The following is a 25,783-nucleotide window of genomic DNA, read 5'->3' on the forward strand; positions in this document are numbered from 1 at the left end:
GTGGCAGAGAGACTCAGGTAGCCCTGGTGGAGTCACCCCAGGGCGTGTCCCAGTGTGGCTGCCTCCTGGCTGTGTGACCTTGGGTGGCCGGGTCACTCGGCGCACAGAGCTCTTGTGAGGGCTGCAGGAGTCCGTCTGTGCAGCACTGAGTGCAGTGGTCAGTGCATGAGTCGGGCTCAGTACCTGAGCGCATTTCATGCCCTTTCGCAAGTGCTAATTGTGACTGGTACTGGTTGAACACTTACTGCATGCCAGGCTGCAAGTACGTTATCTCATTCAGTCTCCCAACCACTCTCCAAAGGACATTTTGCAGATGAGGAGGGGAAGATTCAGAGAAAGTCATGAACTTGCCAGGATATGGGAAAGTCTAGGCTCAACGCCAGTGCATCTGACCTGACCCCGGCTGCCCTCCCCGTTCTTGTCTTGGGCCAGGCCACAGGCTGCTGAGACTTTGCCATTCACTTGCAACGTCACCTTGGGTACATCAGTATCTCTCTGGGCCTTAGTATCCTCCCCTCTAAAATGGGCACAGTCATAATGCACTGTGGGTTGTCAGGGTGGGCTCTCAGAGAGACGCTGGGCACTCCCTGTGTCTGCCCTTGTGTGCACGTGTTTGGTGTTTTGTTTATTGGATGAAGTCTGTTTTCCCCAAATGCCCATCTGTCTGGTTGGGTTTTGGGTGCTGGCCTGGCACTGGGAAAAAGAATACCAATCATTGTTGGGCATCTGTTACATGCCTGGAACAATATGAAACACTCCCTACTGTTTGTTTCATGTTTTTCAAATTCACATGTAATATATTTCTAGTTTTCAACAACGTTAATGCTGAAGATGTATATAATTTAAGAGGGAAAGGTCCTTTTCTGTCAACTGTTAGGTACGTATATTAGACTCAGAAATATAAGGGGGCATGTATAACATTTAAAAATAAAAGTGCAGTTACATCGTGAACATGTTATTCAGCAACTTTTTTGATGGGGTATTTGCATCATAGACTGTGCGTATCCTCAGTATTGATGGGTATTGTCAAAATACCCAATAGGCTGTGATGTTATCTGTCCCACCTCTAGTGTGTTTGAGAGTCCACGCCCATATTTTGTTCTTTGGGGATGCTAGCAGTCGGTTAAATTTTTGCCAGTCTGATAGATGAAACTCGCATTGCATCATTGCCATTTGGCATTTCTTTGACCATCAGGGAGGCTGGGCATCTGTTCATGTTCTTCTTGGTGTGACTGACTAGTTCCAGCTCTGTTAATTGCTTTAAGGAATTAAAAAAAAATTTTTTTTTAATCTTTATTTTTGAGAGAGAGAGACAGAGACAGAGTGTGAGCAGGGGAGGGGCAGAGAGAGAGGGAGACACAGAATACGAAGCAGGCTCCAGGCTCTGAGCTGTCAGCACAGAGCCCGATGTGGGGCTCGAACTCACACAGCACGAGATCATGACCTGAGCCAAAGTCATAGGCTTAGCCGAATGAGCCACCCAGGCACCCCTGCTTTAGTAAGGGAACTTAATATCAAATTCTGCCACCATTAATTCTGAGCCTGTCACATGCCACTACTGTACAAGAGAGTGGAATGTGAATGTGTGTGTGTGTGTGTGTGTGTGTGTGTGTGCACGCGCAACTCTGGTTCAGGTAAACCAGTAGCTGGCCTGTCCTCAAGAGCTTCCGGTCTAGCTGAGGACCTCCAACTTAGGCATTGTGCAAGAAAGCCAAGGGGCAAAGCTGCGAAGCATCAAAAGAAGTTGGGAGGGAGGGAGAGGGAGAGGTCAGCAGAAAGAGTGAACATTGTATAAAAACTTGAATGTCAATGTCTATAAATAAAGTTTTATTGGACCACAGCCACACCCATTCACTCATGTGTTGTGCATGGCTGCTTCCTTGTTACAGTGGCGGAGTCGAGTAGTTGTGACAGATACCTTATGGGCCACAAGGCTGAACATAGTTACTGTCTGGCCCTTTAGGGAGAAAGTTGGCTGATGCCTGGGCTAGAAGGTGTTAGATATTACGGGTTGTGAGGGAAGAGGGAATGAAGGTCTGTTGAGCACTTGTCTGGAGTGGGTGCAGTGTAAAGTGCCCAATGTATGTTTTCCTCGGAAGAGGTGTTGCTCTTGTATCCCATGTAGTCCTTGCCCTCCTTCTTCCATTCCTGGTAGTGCTCCTGCAGGGTGGAGGCGAGCAAGGGCAAAGGGGCAGGGCGGAGGGTGGACACAGTCTTAAGGGTGGGGGAGAGGGAGGGTTCTACACCCCTTGGAATGGCGTCTGGGCCCACTGGGCAGGGTCCTAACCATTCTTGGGGAGGGTGGCCCAGTTCCCTACTGAGCCTCAGCTGGGGGCCCCCCGCTGCTTCCTGGGAGCTAAAGCTGGAGTGCCAAGGTGCTAGGGGTCACCAGGGCTCTGCTGGTTAAGGTGGGGAGGTGGATGTGAAGACTGTGACCGCCCCTCCTCTAGCTCAGGCCATTCCTGGCCTGGTGGCCACCTGCTGACTGCTAGTTTACATCACCAAGTGCCAACCCTGGGGCTCCTTCCCTTTTAGCCTTTAAAAGACCTTTAACTGCTCCAAAGTAGAGGGTGGGGGCTGGGGATGGTAGAGGGCATTGCCCTGAAGACTTTGGGGGAGGAAGGACCACCATCCCCTGGTAGGGCCCTGGTATGTCTGCCTGTGTTCTCACTGCAGGGCCGGGGGGGTTAAGATCCAGCCAGAGACCTATTTGCCGCTCTCCATTAGGTGCGCCTTCAATCCGCCAACAGCCTTCTGCCCCTTAAATACCGGTGTCGGCCACATTTTGGAGACCTGGAAACTGAGACTCACAAACGGAGTGATTTACCCATTAGTCAGTGGTGGGTCCACCTATGACCCCAGGCTCCAGACACGTTCCCAAAGTAGTTTTGGGAGCTTGCAGAAGAACACTGGCAGATGCTTATCTCTGTAATTTTTCAGTTACTGTTTATTTCCGGTATGTGATTATGATTGTTCTGTATGCAGCTCTGACACACTTTTCGAAAGTAAGTTTAAAAAGTGAGTTGATTAAACAAATAGCATCGTCACTTATAGGCAGTTTATTTCAGTGGCAGAATTGTGGGGTAAATGAGGGTGGTGAATGCTGTCCCCGCTAGCATCTTGGTACGCCCTGCACCCAGCGTGTCACTGGGCACAGAGCGGGTGGCCGTGGGGGATGCAAGGGTGATTGCTGAGTAACGGAGTCCAAGGGACCCTCCCTGTGAAGTGGGGGTGGGGAGTCAGAACACACATGACCGAAATGCAGTGCAGATAACAGCTGGCTCCCAAGTGTCCTGCCTCCACCCCGTTGTTGTGTGTGTGTTTTAATTTCAGATCGATTGAGGACTACAGAGAAGAAGAGAACACATACTCGTGTGCCCAACACAGTTTGCAACCTTGCCAAATTTGCTCCTGATTGTCCCTCTTTCTAATGCTGTTGCCTTTCTTCCCTCCTCAGAAGCAAAACCACTTGTGAAATTGGCATTGGTTTGAAATGTTGGTGTTGGTTTGAATGTCTACGCAGATTCTTAATTTTTTTACTGCCTTACGTAGTTAGCTACCAAATTAATGGCATCATTTTTTGTGTCTTTTTTGTTAAAAAATTTTTTTAAGGTTTATTTTTGAAAGGGAGGGAGACAGAGCATGAACATGAGAGGGGCAGAGAGAGGGGGAGACACAGAATCCAAAGCAGGCTCCAGCCTCTGAGCTGTCAGCACAGAGCCTGACGCAGGGCTCGAACTTACAAACTGGGAGATAGACCTGAGCTGAAGTCGGACCCCCAACCAACTGAGCCACCCAGGTGCCCCATCATTTTCCGTGTCTTTAAACTTAATATTAAGTAGTTTCTTATGTGTCACCAGATACCTTTTTTGAAAAAACTTGTTTATTTTTAAGTAATCTCTACACCCAACATGGGGCTTGAATTTACAACCCCGAGATTAAGAGTTGCATGCTCTACCCGCTAAATCAGCCAGGTGCCCTTACCATATACCTTTTTTGCTTACTATTATGACTCTGAGATTTCTCCATGTTGGTGTGTGTCACTAGAGTGCTCATTTTAAGTGCTGTGTGCACTTCCATTCTAAGTCAAATAATAGAATCAACGTATCTCTTTTCGTGGTGCTGGATAGATAGGTTGTTGACAGTTTCTCCCCGTAATGAGCGATGCCACAGTGAGCAAGTTTTGTCTGTCTCCTGATGTACATGAAGAGCTTCTTTAGGATATGCTTTTAGAATTGGATTTGCCTGACTGAAGGGTTTGTACATCTTTAATGAAACCTTGTTGCCAGACCCTTCTCCAAAATGGTGGTATCAGTGTAATACTTCCATCAGCAATGCCCAAGAGTACCCATTCTCTACCTTGTAATCGGCACTTGATATCGTCCGACTGTAATTTTTGCCCCTCCGATGGACGGAAGATGGTATCTTACCTTACTTTGCATCACCCTGCACACTTGCAGAGACCAGCATCTTTTCATGTGCACGTTGATCATTTTCTCTTGCCGGAGAGTGATCATTATGACCCAGTTTTCCAGGTCAGTCCCCACTTGTAGAGACCGTGTAATTATTAACAGCACCCTTGGCGTTTTCAAAAGTGTCTGGGTATAAATGTTACCATGGTTTTCCTATATAATATAAAGGGCATCATTTTTCCTTTGTGTATTTGTGTCTACTTTATTTATTTATTTATTTAATTTTTTTAACGTTTATTTATTTTTGAGACAGAGAGAGACAGAGCATGAACGGGGGAGGGGCAGAGAGAGAGGGAGACACAGATTCGGAAGCAGGCTCCAGGCTCTGAGCCATCAGCCCAGAGCCCGACGCGGGGCTCGAACTCACGAACCGTGAGATCGTGACCTGGCTGAAGTCGGACGCTCAACTGACTGAGCCACCCAGGCGCCCCATATTTGTGTCTACTTTAAAAAAGATCCTTTCCTACCTCATAGTCATAAAATAATCTCATATTTTTTTCTAGAAATGTTAGGTTTTGCTCTTATTTTGGTTTCGTTAACTTAGAATTATTATATACGTACGGTATGAGGTAGCCATGTATTTTTTCCATATGCATAACCAGTTATTCCACACTCTTAAAAAGTCTGTGTCTTTTCTCGCTGTCATAGATCAGGTTTCCAAGTGTCTACAAGTCTATTTCTGGCTTTTTTATTCTTTTAGTCCGTTTGTTTCCATGCCAAATTACATGATTTTAGTGATTATAACCTTATATCTTCAGAGTATTTTATTTTATTATTTTTTTTTATTTTATTTTTTAAATTTTATTTATTAATATTTTTTTTAACGTTTATTCATTTTTGAGAGACAGCGTGAGCAGGGGAGGGACAGAGAGAGAGACACAGAATCCGAAGCAGGCTCCAGGCTCTGAGCTGTCAGCACAGAGCCCGATGCAGGGCTCAAATCCACAAACCGTGAGATCATGACCTGAGCCAAAGTTGGATGCCCAACTGACTGAGCCACCCAGGCACCCCTATTTTTTTTTTTTTTTTTTTTTTAGAGAGAGAGCGAGCACAAGTGGGGGAGAGGGGCAGAGGGAGAGAGAGAGGATCTTAAGCATGCTCTGCACTCAGAGCAGAGTCTGACACGGGGCTCAATCCCACAACCCTGGGATCATGACCTGAGCTGAAATGGAGTCGGGTGCTCAATCAACTGAGCTACTCAGGTGCCCCCGGAGTATTTTAAATGGAGTGGTATTTTATTTTATTTTTTTAATTTTTTTTTCCTTTTTTTTTCAATGTTTTTATTTATTTTTGGGACAGAGAGAGACAGAGCATGAACGGGGGAGGGGCAGAGAGAGAGGGAGACACAGAATCGGAAACAGGCTCCAGGCTCTGAGCCATCAGCCCAGAGCCTGACGTGGGGCTCGAACTCCCGGACAGCGAGATCGTGACCTGGCTGAAGTCAGACGCTTAACCGACTGCGCCACCCAGGCACCCCTAAATGGAGTGGTATTTTAAATGGAGTGTTTCAGGGAGACTAGTTTGTCATGAGGAAACAAATATCAGACCTCATGCAACAGTGTGGTCACATGTCCATTAGACTTTGAAGGTGCATCTTGGTTTAGCAGGTGTATAGGATATTAGGGATTTGAGCCTTCAAGGAAGGGGAGGGTTTAGGTGTGTGGGAGAAGGTCATACAATAAGATGAATATAAAGAAATTCAGGAGGAAACATAAAGTGGACTCCTTGAATGTTAGAACCAGAAGGGACCTTTGAAGCCACTAGAGACTGTATGCGGTAGTTTGGCTAAGTGATCAGTCTTTGGAGTCTGATAAGCCCAGGTTTGATCTTCACCAAGATTCTTAACATCTCTGGATCTTAATTTTAATTTCCTCATCTGTAAAATGGGAGCAGTGATGGGTTTTCCTCATAGGACCGTTGGGGGGACCAAATCCAATAATGCATGTGACAGGCTTGGCCATGTCCTGGCATGTAGCCGTACAGAAACTGAATGATAGTTACTTATTATCCTATTTCCTTGATTCTAGGGCCAACTTCTTTTTCTTTTGCCACATTTTACAATTCTGGAATTAGAACAGGCTTTTACCTTCATTTCCTATAGTGCTTGTTTTTCTTCCCAGGTTGTTTAGAATGTGGGAAACAGAATATTTTATAGACCAGGAATTGGGGCCAACATGCTATATGCAGAATCCACCCTCCAAGTTGATTTGGTCATCCTAGGAATCCTCTCTCTTGTTGATCCTAGAGAGAAGAAGGAAGGGGAAAAAAACCCCATCTTAACTTGGGATGGGGATATATACTGTGACATGCTGTAGCAAGCTGGTACCTCCCAGGAAAGAGAGAATCCTGTAGAACTATAGATGTCCCCCGCCCAGTGAATGACACCCACCGGGTAGGATGCGGTAGGATATGGAAACATTTAGTGTCTGCTCCTGGCTGTGCCAATTGTGCCCAAGTCAGGGAACCTCTGCCCCCTCCTGTCAGTGGGGTCCACGACCCCAAGCTGCCCGAGTCACAGGCTGTCTGACCTGTGCTGAGATTCAGGTGAGTGAACACCTGAGCAGATGCTGCCACCACGGGAGCACCCAGCGACTGGGAGCTGCCAGTTATTGTCCTCCGAGGCACGCCTCTCCCCTCCTGCCAGCTTGCCTCAGTTTTGCTTGGGATCGCTTTCTCATTCATTCATCCCCTCCGCTCTAGAAATCCCGTGCACTCTTCTAAGTCCATCTTAAATGTCATCTCCTAGTCCAAATCTTTTGTCACCCTTCCCCCCCCCCCCCCCGTCACACCCTCATTCTCTGTGAGTATTGCTCAACTTTGGATCTCTGTTGTCTCTTAAGGAGATTTTCCAAATTCTGCCTTATATGACTACTTTTCCTACGCGGTGTGATGTAGCCTGGAAGACTGCTAACCTTCGAGGGCAAGAGTGTGTCTTAGTTTTGCAAACCCTGTATGTAGTTCTGGCACAGAACAGCATCGCAAAGAGTATGAAATGACATTTAAGCACACACTTGCGGAATATCTACTGTGTGTCAAACAATATAGTGACCAGCGGAACAGATGTACTCTGTGCCCTCATGGAGCCTGCTTCCCTTGGCTCTCACTCATGCCCTGAAATGATGCTGGCCAAGCAGAGAGGTGCCCCTGTGCTCAGGTCAGTTCAGCTTTCATGACCTCGCTGATTGGTGTGTGAGACCACGGACAGTGGCCTTCTGATGGCGCTGCGTGAGAGCTGGGCTTGGGGAGGTCGGTCTGGCCCCAGCGTTGGCGTCCAGGCAGGCATGGGAGGGAGGTGCCCCGGAGTGTGTGTATGTGCAGGAGGAAGGGATAAGGACGGGAGATTGGAGAGGCGGTTGGGGAAGCACGTGGGTCAGACCTCGCAGCAGGTGGAAGAGGCTGTAGCCCCAGACCCAGGGCCCCACTTACTAGCTCTGAGCCCAGATTTCGCTGCCCCTTCTGTTCAGGCTCAAAACTGCCCTGCATGGGGCAGGAGGGGAGCCTCGGTTTGCTTGAGCTGGGGCTGTCCCGCAGAGCCTGGGGTCAGTGCTAATTGGGCCCTGGGGCACCTGTAAACCCATAGTGATGACCGCTTGGGCCTCAGGCCTCATGCCAGAGCTGGCTACGTTTTCCGCTTTCCCTCGGAGAAGGTGGAGGACGCTGGAAAAACCAGTTAGGGTGTGTGAGGCTCCATTTTATGTTGCTGTTAAGGGAGTGTTGGCTCCAGAGCCCGGAAACGTATGTTAAAAATCTGGCTCTTTCCGAAAGCTAGAAGCATTGGGTAGGTCAGCAAGTGGCATCTCCCGGACTGGTAAGTGGGCAGGACAAGAGTTTGGGGCTTGCGCCTCCGCCCTCTGATGCGAAGGGCACATCGTCCTGAGTGGTAACTGGGGCTTAGTGCATCACTGTGCCCCTTGGTCCCGTCCCAGAGGCTGGTAAAATACCAAGTGGGCATTTCTGTGCTTGGCCGGCCTCGTTTCCAGGCCTGGTGGGAGCCGTGGGAAGGAGCCCCGTGGCACACAGCCCTGTGTCCGTCCTGCTCACTTCCGAGTCCCTGCGATTCACATGGTGTCGGGCAGTACTTGTAGGGGAATATTTGGAAGCAATGATTTAATCTCATGTCCTTCGCCCATTCTGTTGTTCGTGGCAGGGAGGAGGATGAACAACTTTGTGGCTGCTTTAACAAATTACTACAAACATGTTGGCTTAAAACGAAACAACAGAAGTTTATTCTCCCAGAGTTCTGGTGGCTGGAGGTGGGAAATCTGATGGGGCCGTGCTCCTTCCGGGGGCCTTAGGGGACCAGCCAGTCTTTGCACTTCCGGCTGCCGGGGGCTCCAGGTGTTCCTAGGTCTCCAGTCTTTGCTGCCTCTGCTGTCACATTGTCTCCTCTCTGTCTCCCCCGTGTGTCTCTTATAAGGACACTTGTAATTAGGTTTAGGGACCTCCGGATAATCTAGGAGTATCTCCTCATCTCAGTATCCTTAATTTAATTGCATCTGCAAAGACTCTTTTTCCAAATACAAGATAATGTTCACAGGTTGTGGAGATGAGGGTATGGACAGGCCTTTTCTGGGAGGTGGCAGCATTCAACTCACCCCCAGGGCTCTTAGGGTTTTTCAAATCATGGCCGTTTTAGCTATTTTAAAGCTGCTAGCTGCTGGGTTTGTGCTGTTTGCAGTCAAGTTTCGTGTGTGTGTGTGTGTGTGTGTGTGTGTGTGTGTATAAAGAGAGGGAGAGAGGGAGAGGTGGGTTTTAATATAGGTAGATTTCCATCTTCCCCAGTTTTAGTTTCAGAAAGTCCTTCCCTATTGAGTGTTAGCTATGTATGATTTATGTTCACATAAAACCTTAAGAAATTGGGGGCTCCTGGGTGGCTCCATCAGTTGAGTGAGCGCCTAACTCTTGATTTCGGCTCAGGTCATGATCTTGCGGTTGTGGGATTGAGCCTCTCTGTTCTGAGCGTGGAGCCTGCTTAAGATTCTCTCCCTCTCTCCCCATTCGTACTCTCTCTAAAAAAAGTAAAATAAAAACCAACCTTAAGAAATTTACTGTTTAGTCCAGTGGTAACTTCTTTTGATATTTGCTGTGAGGTGAATACCTATAAAACCCAGAGAAATCAGAGTCAGGTCTTGTAGTTTGGTGAATTGCATGTGCCATGGTCAGTTTCCTGGTTTTGCTAATGAACCGTATTTACCTGGATGCCACCACTGGGGAAAATGGGGGACAGGCACTCAGGATCTTTCTGTTCTACATTTGTAACTTCTTGTGGGTCTATCCTTATCTTAAAAAAAAAAAAAATCAAACTGCCAATCGGATTTACCAATTCCAATCATGAAATCATTTATTCTCTGTTAATTTGTAAAACATCCTTTATTAGTTGTGAAATATATTAGGGTGTTTTAGAGTTGTGGTTACGCTTATTTACTTTGGGAAAAATTGACATCATTTGATATATGGTCTTCCTGTCAATGAATATGGCATGTCCTATTTATTCAGACTGTATATTATTTCCTAATAAAACGTGTATAGTTTCCTTCACACGTATTTGTACACGTATTATTTGTAAATGCGATTCATAGATTCAAGTTCTCTCTGTTACTGTGGATGAGTCTTTTCTCCACGTATGTTCTTTAACCAGCTTGTGCTGGTTGGAATCCCCACACCCTTTAAATACATGAAATTCTTTTAACTTGGGAAAATGCTTTTCATTCTGCAATTAAAGACAATGTTTAACAGGCTTTTACTCGTTCCTTTAACCTGCTCTCGGGAACGGTATGGTCAGTTATTTACTGTAATGTGGATTTGGGTGAGTGGATATGTTCTCCATCCAAGTGAATGGGGGGGGGGCGTCCTTTATGAAGAAATGTTAAGTTACGTTCCATAAATTTAATGTTAACTCCATTTTGTTGAATTCTGTTTCTTTGAAAATTGTAGAAGTGCTGTGTCTTGGGGTACACATGGTGTGCTACTTGGGGTGCCCTAGGTGCAACCAGGCTGAGTGGACAAGCTGGGGTGTGCAGTCCAGAGAGTCCATCTAAGTTGGCCACGGACTGACGCCTCTGCTTTGTCGCCTGGGGCCATAAGGCCTGTGTGGCCACTCAGGAGGTCAAGAAGGCCTCTGTCTGGATGAACCCCAGATTTGAAAGCACTCAGAAATGGAAAATGTATTGTTAACCCCCCTCTAGGTCAGTCTTATGAAATCAGGCTGCTGGAGAATCGGAAGCTGGGAGACTTTCAAGATCTGAACACGAAATATGTCAAGGCAAGGCTGTTGGGGCCGCCCTCCCTCCCCAGGGGTTGGTTGGGGTCTGGGAACCTGGGCTTGCCGAGGATGGGGCTCAGGAGTGGCTGGGAGGTTTGGGGAAAGCTCCAGAGTGGGAATGGGTTCCTGTTCCCTGGAGCGTGTTGTCTCAGGGGCCAGGGGCAAGCCGGTGGCACTGAGGACCAGAGGGGCCTGGGCTGATCGAACGGGCTCTGGGTTGGGCAGACTCAGGTTGGAGCCAGGCTTTGCCACTTACTGAACTTCCCTGAGCTGTCGTTAGCTCATCTGCACAAAAAGGTATATATGCACGTGAAACACTTAGTAATTCTGGAAAAAGGGGTCGTCATCATTTTCACTGTGTTATTGGGTTCTGAGCGGGGAGAAGCACGCAGAGCTTGCGAGCAGGGAAGGGAGGCTCCAGCAGCAGGAGGGGCCTTGGTCTTGAAGGGTAGGAGGTTTGCCCTGGTAGGTGCTTCCTCTTGGGTCCTTGTTGGCCTCACACCTGGCTGTCCCCTCCCGGCCTCCCCTCCTCCAGAGCATTATCCGAGTGGTTTTCCACGACCGCCGGCTGCAGTACACGGAGCACCAGCAGCTGGAAGGATGGCGGTGGAGCAGGCCCGGGGACCGGATCCTGGACATCGGTGAGTCCCTTGGGCTAGGAGGGCCCAAGGCACTCCAGGCACATTGGGGTTCTTCCTGGATGCTATCGGACTCATGCCTGTGGGGGACACTTTAGTGCACTATTGCCTTGGGCAGAATGCTGTGGGAGCTGGCACAGGTGACTGTGTCCTCAGGCCTGCCCTCGGGGACTTCCCCTTTCAGTGGCATGAGAAGGCCTGTTGTCGGGGATTGCCCGGAGGCTTTGCAGAGGGTCCTGCCTTAAAGGATTGTGATCTGTGATGGAGGGAAGCTTGGGCATCACGGAGACGGGGAGCAGAAACTGAATTTTGGAGTCTTAGGCACGGATCCCGGGGTCTTTTATCTATAACCCTGGCAGCCATTTGGGTTTTGGAATTTAGAACTTAGAATGACACCAGGGTGTGTAGACCCCCAAGCTGCACGGAATGCCTCCAACAGGCAATCAAGCACACTGATATTTCTGCAGCAGAATAGAATGACTGGTCACACGAAATGGGACAAAGACTCTAAATAGCTTCGTGGCACTTCAAGTCTGGCTTTCTGCCAAATGGGTCACGCAAAACGTACTTTTCAGAACTTTTGGCATTTCAAATGGTGGTTAAGGCATTTGGACCTGTAATGAGAGTCCTTCCCTAAATACTTGGGAGTGGCTGACACTTGCACTTTTGTGTATGTGTATGTGTGTGCAGATATTCCACTGTCTGTTGGTATCTTGGACCCCAGGGCCAGCCCGACCCAGCTGAACGCTGTCGAGTTTCTGTGGGAGCCTTCGAAGAGAGCCTCTGCATTCATTCAGGTAGGCGGGGGAGCGGTTGTCCTCTGGGGAAGCCAGGAATCTCAGGGCCCACGTGTAGTTCCTCAGAACAGTCCACCTGCAGGGCCCTGCTGGACTCCTGTTCTCTTTTGCAGGGACATACCCCGAAGGGGAGGGGGTGCAGGAGTGTTGCCCGTGCACAGAGCTAGCTGGTCCCTGGGGCTGGAAAAGGACTTGGCATGTTGTAGAATCCTGGGTGGGGTTTGCTTATCAATATATAAGCTTGCTACAAAATAAGCATGTCTTGGCGTACAGAATATGAAATAAGATTTTTTTTCCATGATAGTTTCTAAGATTAAATTATTTAGTGGTCAGGCACCTGGTATGCATTCAGGGGCATGGCAGGGCCGCTGTGCTTCTGGGCTGGCACAGGCTGTCTCACTCACTATATGTCCCATTCTGAGCCTCTTTGTTTTTCCACCTGTCTTACAAATCGGACAATGAGCATAAAGTCATTACTGCAGTACCTGGTCCATAGTAATTGCTCAGTAAAAGTTATGACTTTTGTTTTATTTTTATTTTTATTTTTTTTTTAAATTTTTTTTTTTTTTTACGTTTATTTATTTTTGGGACAGAGAGAGACAGAGCATGAACGGGCGAGGGGCAGAGAGAGAGGGAGACACAGAATCGGAAACAGGCTCCAGGCTCCGAGCCATCAGCCCAGAGCCCGACGCGGGGCTCGAACTCACGGACCGCGAGATCGTGACCTGGCTGAAGTCGGACGCTTAAAACCGACTGCGCCACCCAGGCGCCCCTGACTTTTGTTTTAAAACATAATTACAATATTCATACTTTATTTAATTTATTTTTTTTAAGTTTATTTATTTGGAGAGAGAGAGAGAGCATGCATGCATGCAGCAGAGGGGCAGAGAGAGGGAGAGAGGGGGCTCAATCCCATGAACCATGAGATCATGACCTGAGCCAAAACCCAGTTGGTTGCTTAACTGACTGAGCCACCCAGGCACCCCTCTTACTGTATTTTAAAGTCACTATTACAATAGTGTTGTATTGCCACAGTAATACATTATTATAGTATTATAGTGTTAATATACATTGAGTGTGGTAGGTTCTTAGCAGAAACACAGAGATGGTTCCAGCCCCCTGGTCATGCTTCTGGCCTGGCCCCAGGACCTGGACACCAGGGCCACTGGGGGCTTAGCTATGGTCCCACCTGCTCTGCAGTCTGTGGGGTCTGCCTGCGGAGAGAAGTGAGGGTGGGGCTACTGGGGTCCATGGGCCTGAGCAATGGCAAGGACTTTGCTGGTCAGGCAGGGCCCCCGAGGTCAAGGGACAAAGGTGGGAGGGCATGTCCTTTATAAAGCGGGACAGAGGGCCATTGGCCTGGGGAGAGCAGGGAGGCTGACACAGATCTGCACCTGACCAGGCAGGATGGAAACCTTCATTTGGCCAGGGGCACTTGCGGAGCCCAGGGCTGGTCCCTCTTCTTGCTTCTTGCCCACGTTTCCCCTTCCAGGTGCACTGTATCAGCACAGAATTCACCCCGAGGAAGCATGGGGGTGAGAAGGGGGTGCCTTTCCGAGTGCAGATTGACACATTTAAGCAGAACGACAATGGGGAATACACAGAGCACTTGCACTCGGCCAGCTGCCAGATCAAGGTGTTCAAGGTAGGACATCCTTGCCACGTTCCGCCCGGGGTCACACGTGCCCACAGGTCCCTGCCTGCGCTGGACAGTGACACCAGCACGTTGACCTGTGCAGTCCCCCTGGAGGCCCAGCAGGGGGCTTGGCGTCCCTGTAGCCCGGGGCTCCCTCCTGGATTCCTGAAGAGCACGAGCAGTATGTCTTGGGGTGATGGGCCTGGCCGCTGTGGGCGTCCTTCTGCGTGTGGCACCTTCCATCTCCCGTCACCACAGATGGCCGTGCCCAGCTCTACTTTGTAAGAATGTCTGGACTTGAACGTTTATAGGTTTTTGTTTTCCTCCCATGCACTTTGTAGCTGGCCACAGATTCCGTAGTTCGATTCTCCTTAAACTCAAGCCAGGAGGCCCCTTGCAGGAATCCTGGCCACAGATGTTCTTATCTAGGGCCCAAGGCCATGTCGCTGTCTGCAGTGGCCTCCTGTCAGAGAAAGAAATGTTTTTGGAGGTACCTCCTCCCTTGTCCTTCCTTGCTCACCCCCTGCAGTTGCCCGTTACTACTTTTCATCTCCTCGGTCTGGACTGATACTTCCCAACGATGATTCGTGGCCGGTGATGCAGCTGAAGGTCCTGCGTGGCCTGGGGAGATGCAGGGTCACGACGGAGCCTGTGGCACCCCCAGGGGCGAGGGCGGGCGGGCCGTGTGGATTGGGACACCTTGGTCAGTTAGCGGTGCCGCGGTAGCACCCTTCGCAACCCTGCTTCAGGATCGGGACTCCTTGAAATCAAACCCACTCTATCGGTTGCCTATTGCTGCTGTAACAAATTACCATACGTTTAGGGGCTTAAAGCCACACACATTCACGATCTCCCAGTGCTGGAGGCCCGAAGTCTGAAAGGGTCTCCCTGGGCTCAATTCCTTTACGGAGGCTCCAAGGGAGGAGAATCCCTTTCCGTACCTTTTCCAGCTTCTAGAGGCCTCTGCCTTCGGCCTGTGACTTGTCCACCTGTCTTCAGAGCGAGCGAGAGTGGCCGGGCCCTTCTCGCCACACCTCTCCAACCTCCTCTCCTCCCTTCCTTGCCCACTTCTGCGGCCCTGTGGTTACATTGGACCCCCCGGGATGATGCAGGATAACCTTCCTGTTTGCATCTCACACTGCTAGCTCTGTTAACTCCACATGCAGCCTTACCCCTTTTGCCACATAAGGCGACAGCCTGTCGGCTCTGGGGATCAGGACGTGGCCGTCTCTGGAGAACACGCTTCTGCTGACCTTGTCCACTGGTGCACCGGGTGCCGCGGCCTCTGGTCTTATTGCCTGCTCTAGGATCTCACAGTTCTGGGTCCGGTGGACAGCTCCACAGCTGTGCTGCTGGAGGTCTTTGCCTGTCCCCAGTCATCCTCTGTCCTTGTCATATACAGACCACATTTGTGGTCCTTCTAGCCGTACTTGTCCTCAGGTCCTGTGGCATCCAGTGGAGTTCCTAGGGATCAGAGGCTGTGCTGGGCAGCAGGAGAGAAGGGACAGTGTCTGCCCCCCTGGAGCACCTAGGCCTCCCCACGCCCCCTACCAGCTCCCCTTTCTACACCTTGAGGCAGAAGCTCAGTGGCGAGGGCTCTGCCCACCACACTCCTGGACCATACACCGGCTATTATTGAGGAATTGGTCTGGAAGCTTCTTTGAATGACTCAAGAAAGGTCTTGGCATCTCCTGCAGGGGTGTAGGGGCCCCTGTCCCCTGAAACTGGCTTCTCAGAATGCCTGAGGAGGTGTGGCCACCCCATGCATCCAGCCCCATCACAGAAGCAGTTCAAGCAGGTGTGCGCAAGCACCGGGCGGAGCCTTGCCAACCTTTCCGTCATTCTTCCACCCCTACTCGCCCCCATCACTGGGAAGCCTCCTGCTTGTTGGAGCCTTGCCCTGAGGCTCTGGGTACATCAGGGCCTCTGAAGAGACAGGCAGGACCCCTCTCTGTCCAGCTACCTCCCCCAGGCCTCGCTGGGCCGAGTGCCAGCCCCACACGCAGGCTCGCCCCATGTCTCCTGAGTGGAGAATCCCTCCTGTTAGGGACAGGAGCGGGAGGCAGACGAAGCGGGGTATGGGTCCCGCAGGCCCAGCTCTTTCTCTGAACACCGGATCTGTTGTTCCTGTCCCCAGGTGACCGACTCCCTGCAAACCCATTTCCATCTAACATGGGTATCACATCCCCCCTGAGAGCTGTTTCCTAAAATGCCCTTGAGCTGGGAGCCAAAAGCTGTAGCCTGAGGAAGGTGCATAGAGAGTCTGTGAAGGTGCCATTGAGCTTGGGAGCGGGCGGGTTTTGCTTCACGCCAGGCACAGTCCACTGTGTATGCGGTGAGACTGCTCTGTTCTGGGGCTGCTTGGAGTCTTGATGTCTGAAGCCACCAACCAGGCTGTGAATGTCCAGAGCACCCCCGCGGGCAGGGCCGCTGTGGCCGGCCTGGTGGTGGTACACACCCGGGCGCGCTCTCTTGGATTCTTCACCTGGTCGACACTTAGTTCTGCTTCAGTTTTTTTTTTTTTTTAAAGACCGAACAGCCAAACAGGTTCCTCTTCATTTTAGACAAGTGACTTGAGCCTCAGTTTCCTTACCTGTAAATGAAAGAACTGATGGAGCTTGTGAGGCCTGGGCCCCTCTGTAAGTCGCTCACGGGTGCTTGGCGCCCAGGCGAGGCTCTGTCGGGATGGGGGTGTCACCCTGTGTGGGTGGGGCGTGGGAGTGGGGAGCTGCAGCATAGTCCCAGGAGCTGGGGGTCAGGAGGCCTTCACGAGTGTCCAGGGGCTCCTAGCCTGCAGGTGCGGACCACACTTCCCGCACCGGTAACCCAGGGAGTCCAGTGGGATCTGCCGTGGCTCCCAAGGGTTTGTCCATGGGCCAGTGGCATTGACCTTCCCCCTGAGCAGCCAAGTGGCAGGACCCTGGCAGGCTGTGAGTTCCCTTGGGTGGGGAAGTGCAAGGGCTCCAGGAAGAGGACTGCGTGCTTGCTGCCCGGGAGGCGAGGGAGACGCTCTCCTGTGCAGAGATCCTGCCTGGGCTTCTGGGCCCCGGGTGAGGTGGGTCGTGTGCAGGCCTTGGGGACTGTCACTCAGCCCTGGGTCTTTCTCTGACAGCTGCCCTTGCCCACTTTGGGCTAATTGGACCTCTGTGCTCTGCACTTGCAGCCAAAGGGAGCTGACCGGAAACAGAAGACCGACCGGGAAAAGATGGAGAAGAGAACTGCCCAAGAAAAGGAGAAGTACCAGCCGTCCTATGAGACCACCATTCTCACAGAGGTGAGCTGGCCGGGTGCCCGGTGCGGGGCCCAGGCCTTTCTGCCGGGAGCAGGACGATGGCACTGTTGGTCTAGATTCTCGGGAAATCGCCCACCTTGAGGGAATGCTTCTATTGAAAGTGCCCATTAGATTGTGGTAGGTTCCCGGGTCCAGAGCTGTGTTCGTGTGATAAGGCCGGGTGGCCAGAAATAGCTTCCAGCTCTGGGCTGCCATTTGCACTTTCCAGAATCGGGTTATTATTATTTTTTTGATCGGTAAAGGCCCTAAATCCGAAAGGTAGAAGAGAGTGTATGTACCTCAGAAAATACCTCTCCCAAAGGTGCCCTAGCCTCGAGCTTTCCCCAAGGGCAGCTGGTGTCTCTGGGTCCACCTGTGTCTGGCCCAGCTTTCTCTGCAAAGGAAGCCAGCTCACACACATTTGCTCCACACCTGCTTGTTTTGCACCAACAGCACGCACAGACATGCTGTTCTGTAACTGTATTTAATAGCCTATGGGAGTCTGTTCCCCATCTGTTCACAAAGAGCATTCTAGTACTTTATCCAGTGGCGTGGCCTCCGTTGTGTAGCTGGATGGCCTACTGGAGGACATCGGGTTCTTTCCAGGCTCTGGCTATTTGAGACCGGGAGCATTGGATGACCCCGTGCACGTGAGGTTCTGCATGTGGTAGAAAGACCCGCGGGCTTCCTTTCTCAGCGGGCTTGCTGCTTGGTGGTTTGGACAGGTGTTGGAATGGGTTTCCTCCTAACCCTGACACCGACAGCAACCCGCTGTAGCCATTCTCTGTCCAGGGTACGTCTGAGACCGTCGCCGTCACAGGCTCTCCTTCCTCCTGTCACAGGTCACCGCTGGTGCCACCTCTTCCTGGGTGGGCTCTGTTGTTTGTTTAAACAGCTGTTCCCCACTGTGTTCTGTAATCAGTACAGCCAGTGGGTGTCTGTTCACCGAATAACTTGAAAGGCCCTCCACACACGCATGAGGCCCAGCGCCGGCCATGGTGGGGTTAAGGCGTTGTCAAGGGTGAGGCCCGGCTACAGAGCATCTAAGAGAACAGTGGCTGGTCCTGGTCCTGGCTGATGGGGTGTGTGTATGAGCACGTGTATTCAGCCATGGGCAGAAGGCTGTCTGCAACAAGGTAGTCTGGAAGCTAATTTGGCGGCACAGGCCGATACGTACTGGTGTTTCATCTAACTCGGGATACAGTGGCCAGTGAGCCCTGGGACAGGAAGAGCCTGCCTTACTCTCGGCAGCAAAGCAGTGCAAGGCCCTGCATTTAGGAATTAGGGCTCAGACCGGTGGGTTCTCCCCAGGCCTCGATCCCTTCCCCTGTGGGTGATGCCATCCGGGATTGGCCTCCATGCTCCCACTGCCCTGCATCTACAGACACCTCTTCCTTCCCGGCTGAGCCTCAACCTCTCTGCTCTGGGCTATCTCCTGACTTCCCCAGGGGAGGAGAGGTCCGGGGGTGCTTCAGAAACCCCCCAAGTCCTTGTCAGAGCAGTGTGGTTGGTCAAAACCCCCACCTGGCCTATGACCTTGTGAGGTGACAGTTTGTCGGCTTTCCTCCTTGGCTCCCGGATTTAGCACCAACAAATTCCAACCCACGCTCACCACAGAGTTAAATATTTGCCAACCTGTGGTTCGGCGGCTGATAGTAAATCTTCAGGAACGCTTCAAATTGGCCCTCTCCAAAGAGGTGTCCTCACCGGGAAGGGAAGAAGTGAATACTGGGTCTGCTGGCTGCCCCAACAGGCAAAACCTGTATGTCTGTGCTTTCTCTGGGCGATTCTCACATATGTTCATTTTTGGTTTCTGCACAAGAAGTTCCTCGGAGGCCAAGGATCACATCTTCCGTGTGGCTTGTCTCCCTGAGCTCCTAGCAGGACACCTGACCCACACTAAGCACGCACAGAATGATGGTGAAGGGGGGCTGCCCCCGGAGATTGAGCAAGTGCCTCCTGCTCTCCAGGGCCCGTCGGCTGATTCTGGTTTCAAATAGTGCAGGTTTTAGTTCTGAGCTTTACTGATTATTTTTGTTTGGGAGTTACCTGGGTCCAGTGCTCCCTGTTGCGTGCATTCACCCACATTTGTCTGTGCCTGGGAAACCTGCCTCTGGGCAGCTGGCTCTCTCCTTGTGGACCCAGGTGATGGATGATGTTTCTTGCCCTCGCTGGTGTGACTTCTGGGAAGCTCAGAGAGACACATGCCACACCTTGCTTGCTCTGGGTATGACTGAATGGCAGGTGTCTTCTCTGCCATGCTTGGTTTCTTCTGTGTGGCCCAAGTAACCCATGCTTTGCTGGCTCACATGGGCCCCGGGAGAATGTGGGCCAGGTGTTGAGGGCTCGGTGGTTGCATGCACCGGCCTCGATGGCTGCTGCTGCCCGAGTTCCTCCTGAGTACAATGGCCCCCGAGTCACCGCTGCCCTGTGCTCTTTCTGCAGTGCTCCCCGTGGCCCGACATGGCCTATCAGGTGAACAGCGCCCCATCTCCCAGCTACAATGGCTCTCCAAACAGCTTTGGCCTCGGCGAAGGGTACGTCTGCTGTTTTCTCCCTCTAAGAGTCCATGGAGTGATCGTGGGTATAGGCTCCTTTCTGGATCTTCTTCTCTGCGTTTTCCCTCCTTTAGTACCTTGGCATTGATTTGGGTTTCGGGGAGGTGTTTGTAATATTTGCACAGCTTTCTGTGCGTGGACATGTGTCTGTAAACACCCATCTGTGGGGCAACAGCCCACAACCTGCCTGCCCACGCCTTCCCCCGGTAAAAGCAGGTTGGTCTGCAGGGGCCCTCCAGGGCAGAATGGCCCCCTACACAGATGGGGCCTTGGGAGGCAGCTGTCTGGGTGGCTGCAGTGGCCGCAAGGGGCCTTCTTGGTTCTCTCTGCGATCCTTGTGCACGTTCTCTGGGTAGCAGGGTCAGCCCAGGGTGATCCTGGCCCCGGGTTTCAGGGCTTGTAACCCAGAAGTGGCCTCGTTACTGGTCACCCAGCTCTGCAAATGCACAGGCCACACTGACTCTAAGGTGACGGTAGTGCAGGGGCCGGCGGGTGTCGGTCCGGCCTTTCCCGGGGTTTGTGGCACAGGAAGGGCCCACTGCGCCCTGTGATGGCTGTGCACATCTTGATCCTGTTCCTGGGGGCAGGGGGAGATGTGGGCGTGGAACCTGGGATGCCTCAAAACTCGTGCTTGTCACACAAGAGTGTCTATGAACTTGATTTCACAAGGTGAGGGGGGCTGGGGGGGGGCATAGAAAAGATGTCATGTTCAGAATCAGGCGGACCGTGTGTTAAATCCCACCTTTTGTGGGGGCAGTTCCTTAACCTCCCTCAGTCTTGCTGTCCCCACTACCAAGGGAGTCAGGATTCCATGCAGGGTCAGGGGAACGTGTGTAAGGTGCCCCGGGCCTCAAAGACACGTGACAAAGCGTAGCTGTTGTTACCGATGACTGGTCTGAGGGTCATCCCTGCAAGGGCCTTTTTTTCATTGTTACTGTGATAAGGTACACACAAATTGAAACTTATCATTTTATCATTAAAAATTTTTTTTAATGCTTATTTTTGAGAGAGAGAGAGAGAGCGCATGCCTGCAAATGGGGGAGGGGCAGAGAGAGAGGGAGACACAGAATTCGAAGCAGGCTCTTGGGTCTAAGCTGTTAGTACAGAGCCCGACGGGGGGCTTGAACTCGCGAACCGCGAGATCATAACCTGAGCCGAAGATGGATGCTTAACCAACTGAGCCACCCAGGCACCTCTGGGAGGGTCATTTTATTTTTATTTTTATTTTTTTTCACTTTTCAACCAACTTTTATTTTATTTTATTTTTTATATATATATATATATATATATATGAAATTTATTGACAAATTGGTTTCCATACAACACCCAGTGCTCATCCCAAAAGGTGCCCTCCTCAATACCCATCACCCACCCTCCCCTCCCTCCCACCCCCCATCAACCCTCAGTTTGTTCTCAGTTTTTAACAGTCTCTTATGCTTTGGCTCTCTCCCACTCAGGGAGGGTCATTTTAAAATGTATCTCTCTCTTGGGGTGCCTGGGTGGCTCAGTCACTTAAGGGTCCGACTCTTGGTTTTGACTCAGGTCGTGATCTCATGGTTTGTGAGATCGAGTCTTGTGTCAGGCTCCACGCTGACGGTATGGAGCCTGCTTGGGGTTCGTTCTCTCTCTCTCCCTCTCTCTCTCTCCCTTTCTCTCCCTTTCTCTCTCTGCTCCTCCCCTGCTTGTGCTCTCTCTCAAAATAAATAAACTTAAAAAAAAAATAAAGTGTATTTTTCTCTCAACTTAAAAATCCAGATATTTAGGGGTGCCTGGGTGGCTCAGTCGGTTAAGCGTCCGGCTTCTGCTCAGGTCATGATCTTGCGGTCTGTGAGTTAGAGCCCCTCGTTGGGCTCTGTGCTGACAGCTCAGAGCCTGGAGCCTGTTTCAGATTCTGTGTCTCCCTCTGTCTCTGGCCCTCCCCCGTTCAAGCTCTATCTTCCTCTGTCTCAAAAATAAATAAACATTGAAAAAAAAATTAAAAAAAAAAATCCAGATATTTAGGTCTGTGCCTTCTCTGTAGCAAGCCCTTGAAAGGAGGTCGGTGTGCCTCCAATGATGAGACTGTTTTCCTCGTGGACGGACGTCCCGGGGTGGCTGTCGTTCACTGCAGGATGCCTCCCTGGGGAGCCCCCAGCCCTGTCCTGTCTCCGCAGAGAGAAGTGTTTAGCTGCCGCTGTCCAGGCACCAAGTCACTGTGCAGAGTCGTGTCTGGGGCTTTTAGGGCAGGTGTCCTTCCCTGGGGCTGAGGCTGGGGTGGAAATGGTGTGGGAGAGAATCGGATGCAAACAGACCCTGAGCTTGGGGTGGAGGGGTTATCGCTGGCCCGGCTGTGTTGCCAGCCAGAACATCGTGTCTACCCTGAACGGTTGGTCAGGGATTTTGAGGGGCTGTGCAGGTGGTTACTGCCTACACTCTCTGACCTGGGAAATTCTGGACGCCCTGCTGCATTTGCAGCCAACACCATACCTGAGGGGAGGTGAGAGGCCTGGCCTGGGGACCTTCCTGTGTCCCGGAAGGCATCCTCACGCCTTATGACCTGTTCTCTTCCTTTGCAGGAACAGCTCTCCGACCCACCCAGTGGAGACCCTGCCCTTGGGCAATGATGTAAGTGTCTGCAACCAGGCTCTCTGGCCGCGTGTCCCTGGGTAGACCCTGCCTGGTCATTTCAAGGCCCCTTCTCTCTGCCTGCAGCACCTGCTTCCATCGGCCTCGATCCAGGACGCCCAGCAGTGGCTGCACCGAAACAGATTCTCACAGTTTTGCCGGCTCTTTGCCAGCTTCTCGGGTGAGAGCATCTCTGTGTTCGTTCTATCTATCTATCTATCTATCTATCTATCTATCTATTTTTAATTTTTTTTTTCCCTTAACGTTTATTCATTTTTGAAAGAGAGAGCATGAGCGGGAAAGGGGCAGAGAGAGGGAGACACAGAATCCGAAGCAGGCTCCAGGCTCCGAGCTGTCAGCACAGAGCACAACGTGGGGCTTGAACTCATGAACTGCGAGATCATGACCTGCGCCGAAGTCGGATGCTCAACCGACTGAGCCACCCAGGCGCCGCTATTTTTTATTTTTTAAAATTTATTTATTTATTAAAAAAATGTTTTTGTAAACGTTTATTTATTTTTGAGAGAGGGAGAGACAGAGTGCGAGCAGGGTAGGGGCAGAGAGAGAGAAGGAGGCACAGAATCTGAAGCAGGCTCCAGGCTCTGAGCTGTCAGCATAGAGCCCGACGTGGGGCTCAAACCCATGAACCATGAGATCGTGACCTGAGCCGAAGTCAGATGCTTAACCGAGCCACCTAGGTGCCCCTATGTTGTTTTTAAGACCCACGTCTTAGATCTTAGAAACACTTAACAAAGCTAGTTACCTTCCAGGACTCTCCCGCTGTGCCTGCAGGGCCGTGGTTTTGTCCTGGGGACCCAGCATATTGGTCACTCACTCACATTTGCCGACCCTGGGCCAAGTGCTAAATTAGGACATCCTGCCCCTAGAAGCTTCCAGTCGAGGGTGGCTGTTAGAGTGGACCATGTGGGTCCCATGGGGCGGGCTCTAGTCTACCTGGAAGGGCCCCCTTGGCCAGGCAAACGAGGCCGCTGCATACTCAGCAAGCCTTCCTGGTAATGCTGCCTGTCGGTCACACGGTCTCCAGAGCCACGAACTGTGAGATGGTGGTGAAGCCACAGGTGAGAAGGGGAATCTGGTCCTTCCTTCTCTAAATGGTTGTTGAAGCCCTTGCTGACAGGGCTGTTAGAGACCCAGAGCCAGGGCTGTGGGGTGTAAGGGTAGAGTGAGCAGTGAACATTGCCACCAAGCCGAGTCAGCTCAGAGTGACGGGGAGAGGAGAGTTTTGGCCAGAACTAGAGGAGCGACCCCCAAGGGCATCTGTGGCAGTGGAAGGAGCACCGCACGTGGTCATCTTTCAGCCCAGCTTCTGTTAAGACCTTCCTCTGTGCTGGGGGGCAAGTACGAGGACGGTGGGACAGGGACGTTGTCCTCAGGGTTCCTTGCAGCTTCGAGTCAGTGCAGAACCAGAGAAGTGCCCTTGAGCAGAGGCTGGGCCAAGGGAGGGACGTGAGCCAAGTGGGGAGGGGGGCAGTGAAATTTCCAAGCGGGGTGAAAGTGCAGAGGCCACAAGGTGGATGCCTGACTGGTGTGACCACAGAGCAGAGCACCCAGGTGACTGGGGCCAAGGGAACTGGGGAAGGAGGTGAGGTCAGAGAGGTACTGAGGGGCCTGGTAGAAGAGTGGAGGGAGTTTGGCTTTTACTCCGTGTCGGGGAGCCATTGTGCCTACAGAAATACACCTGAAACTGTATCTTAACTGTGGCAGGAAAAGGGGAATATGGATATTGTCACTCCTGGCCATGTGGGTGTTGGCCGGTTTTCAGCAGAAGGCTCATAGCATACTTGTGCCTCGGAGAGTCCACATGGGCACAAGCCTGTAGAGGACTCCTTGAGCTTTGAGGAAGAGACTGTATCTGCAGACGAGGATGTTCATAGACCTTATTCATAATCGCTCCCAACTGGGAGCACGCCCAGTGCCTGTCGGCAGAAGGGACACGTGAGTGTGGTGTATGCACCCAACCAGTAATGTCTAAGAAAGGGCATGAATGATGTATAACCACAAACAGCATGAACGAGCCCTTAAGTAGAGCTTGGAGGGAGGAGCAGACATCGGAAGACACAGCCGACTCAGTTCCACTTATGTCAGTTTCAAAGACGCACGCAAAACTCCTGCCTGTGAGAAATCAGGACAGCAGTTCCCCATTGGCAGGGAGGGGGGCTGGCTGGCACGAGGGGCCTGTGGGGGATGGGAGCATTCTGCCTCTTGATCTGTGCGCCGGGAACACGGGTGCCTTCAGAGCGGCCACCTTGGGCGAGCCATGTACTTTTGTATTCAGGCAAGTGCATGTGCGACCGGCGTCCCGTGCTGGGTGCCATGCCCATATGTTACGTGACAGTGAACGGTGTGGAGGGAGCGGCAGGCAGGCACAGGCTGTGAGGACCTCTCAGCTCTCATAGATGCCCAGTTGTTCTGCCGAGTTTTGAGAACACTACTCCTCTCTTGTGCGGTGGTTTTCTGATGTTTATCTTTTTGCTGTTTCTTTCTCCCTGGAATGTCTGATGCTCCCTGAGGATGAGGCAGACTCTTCCCTGTCTCCCCGCCCATGGCGCAGCATCTGCAGGTGCCCAGGGAGGGAACCTTTTCTGTATGTCCCACTAACGAGCGGCCTCATTTACCTACGTAGGTGCTGACTTGCTTAAGATGTCTCGAGACGATTTGGTCCAGATCTGTGGCCCTGCCGATGGGATCCGGCTCTTTAATGCCATCAAAGGCCGGTGGGTGTCAGTGTCCAGCTGGATACAGGGGGTGGTAGGAGGCCCCATCCCGGCGGGCTGGCTGGTAGGGACAGGGCTCCTCAGGGGGCAGGTGCAGAAGGAGGCCCTTTGAGGGGGGAATCAGGGTCATGGGGAGTGGGGCGGGGCTGTGCCGGCCGGCCGCTGCTCATCTTGCCCGGAGGCCCCTCCCCTTTCTCTCTCTCTCTCGCTCTCTCTCTTTTGGCACGAGCCTTGGCTCTGGATGTCAGCCCCTCAGCCTCTCCCTGGGTGCCCAGCGGCTTGCATGGTCCTGGGTTTCCAGCTGCCTCCTCCCAGAGGGAGGCCTAGATTGGCTACTCAGCCTCATGCCGCAGCGCCTGGTTCTCTGGGCAGACTGGAGGGCGGGGCTGGGTCTGAGGGAGCCACCTACTGCGGCAGAAGCGTTCTGGGCCTCGCCGCTCAGTACGGCAGCCCCGGCCTCGTGTGGCCGTGGAGTGCCTGGTTTCAGGCTAATGCGACTGAGCGTGTGACTTTTAAATTTCATTTAACTTTCACACGTGAACAGCCCAGTTTTAGAGGGAGGGAGAGAGCCGGGGTGTGAATCTCAGATCTGATCTGCCTCTTACGGGTTTTACAACGGGGTTAAAGCCTTCATCCCTGTGAGCCTCAGTTTCCTCCTCTGTAAAATGAGGTTCCAGCTCGCTGGGTGTGTGAGGATGGAAGGCGGTGGGCATGTTGAGTTCTGGAAAGCCAGAGAAGGTGTTTGCGCTTGTTACCACCCTGAAAAACGCCTTGTGTCTTGAGCCTCGTGTTCTGGGCAGAGTGCCCTCA

At 51.7% G+C, this 25,783-nt stretch overlaps 1 protein-coding gene across 2 annotated transcripts in view; it reads left to right on the plus strand.

Annotated features, from left to right (window-relative positions):
* The window catches only part of TFCP2L1 (transcription factor CP2 like 1), a 58,221-nt gene that overhangs the window by 22,259 nt on the left and 10,179 nt on the right, over window positions 1-25,783 (plus strand). For both annotated transcript variants that reach the window (XM_030327062.1, XM_030327063.1), the window contains 9 exons: window positions 10,658-10,734; window positions 11,270-11,375; window positions 12,063-12,169; window positions 13,662-13,814; window positions 16,969-17,079; window positions 19,522-19,613; window positions 22,190-22,238; window positions 22,326-22,419; window positions 24,883-24,973. In XM_030327062.1, the coding sequence (XP_030182922.1) occupies window positions 10,658-10,734; window positions 11,270-11,375; window positions 12,063-12,169; window positions 13,662-13,814; window positions 16,969-17,079; window positions 19,522-19,613; window positions 22,190-22,238; window positions 22,326-22,419; window positions 24,883-24,973 (880 nt within the window). The remainder of the gene's footprint in view (window positions 1-10,657; window positions 10,735-11,269; window positions 11,376-12,062; window positions 12,170-13,661; window positions 13,815-16,968; window positions 17,080-19,521; window positions 19,614-22,189; window positions 22,239-22,325; window positions 22,420-24,882; window positions 24,974-25,783) is intronic.

Source organism: Lynx canadensis, chromosome C1 (assembly GCF_007474595.2).
Source record: "Lynx canadensis isolate LIC74 chromosome C1, mLynCan4.pri.v2, whole genome shotgun sequence".
Lineage (NCBI taxonomy): Eukaryota > Metazoa > Chordata > Mammalia > Carnivora > Felidae > Lynx > Lynx canadensis.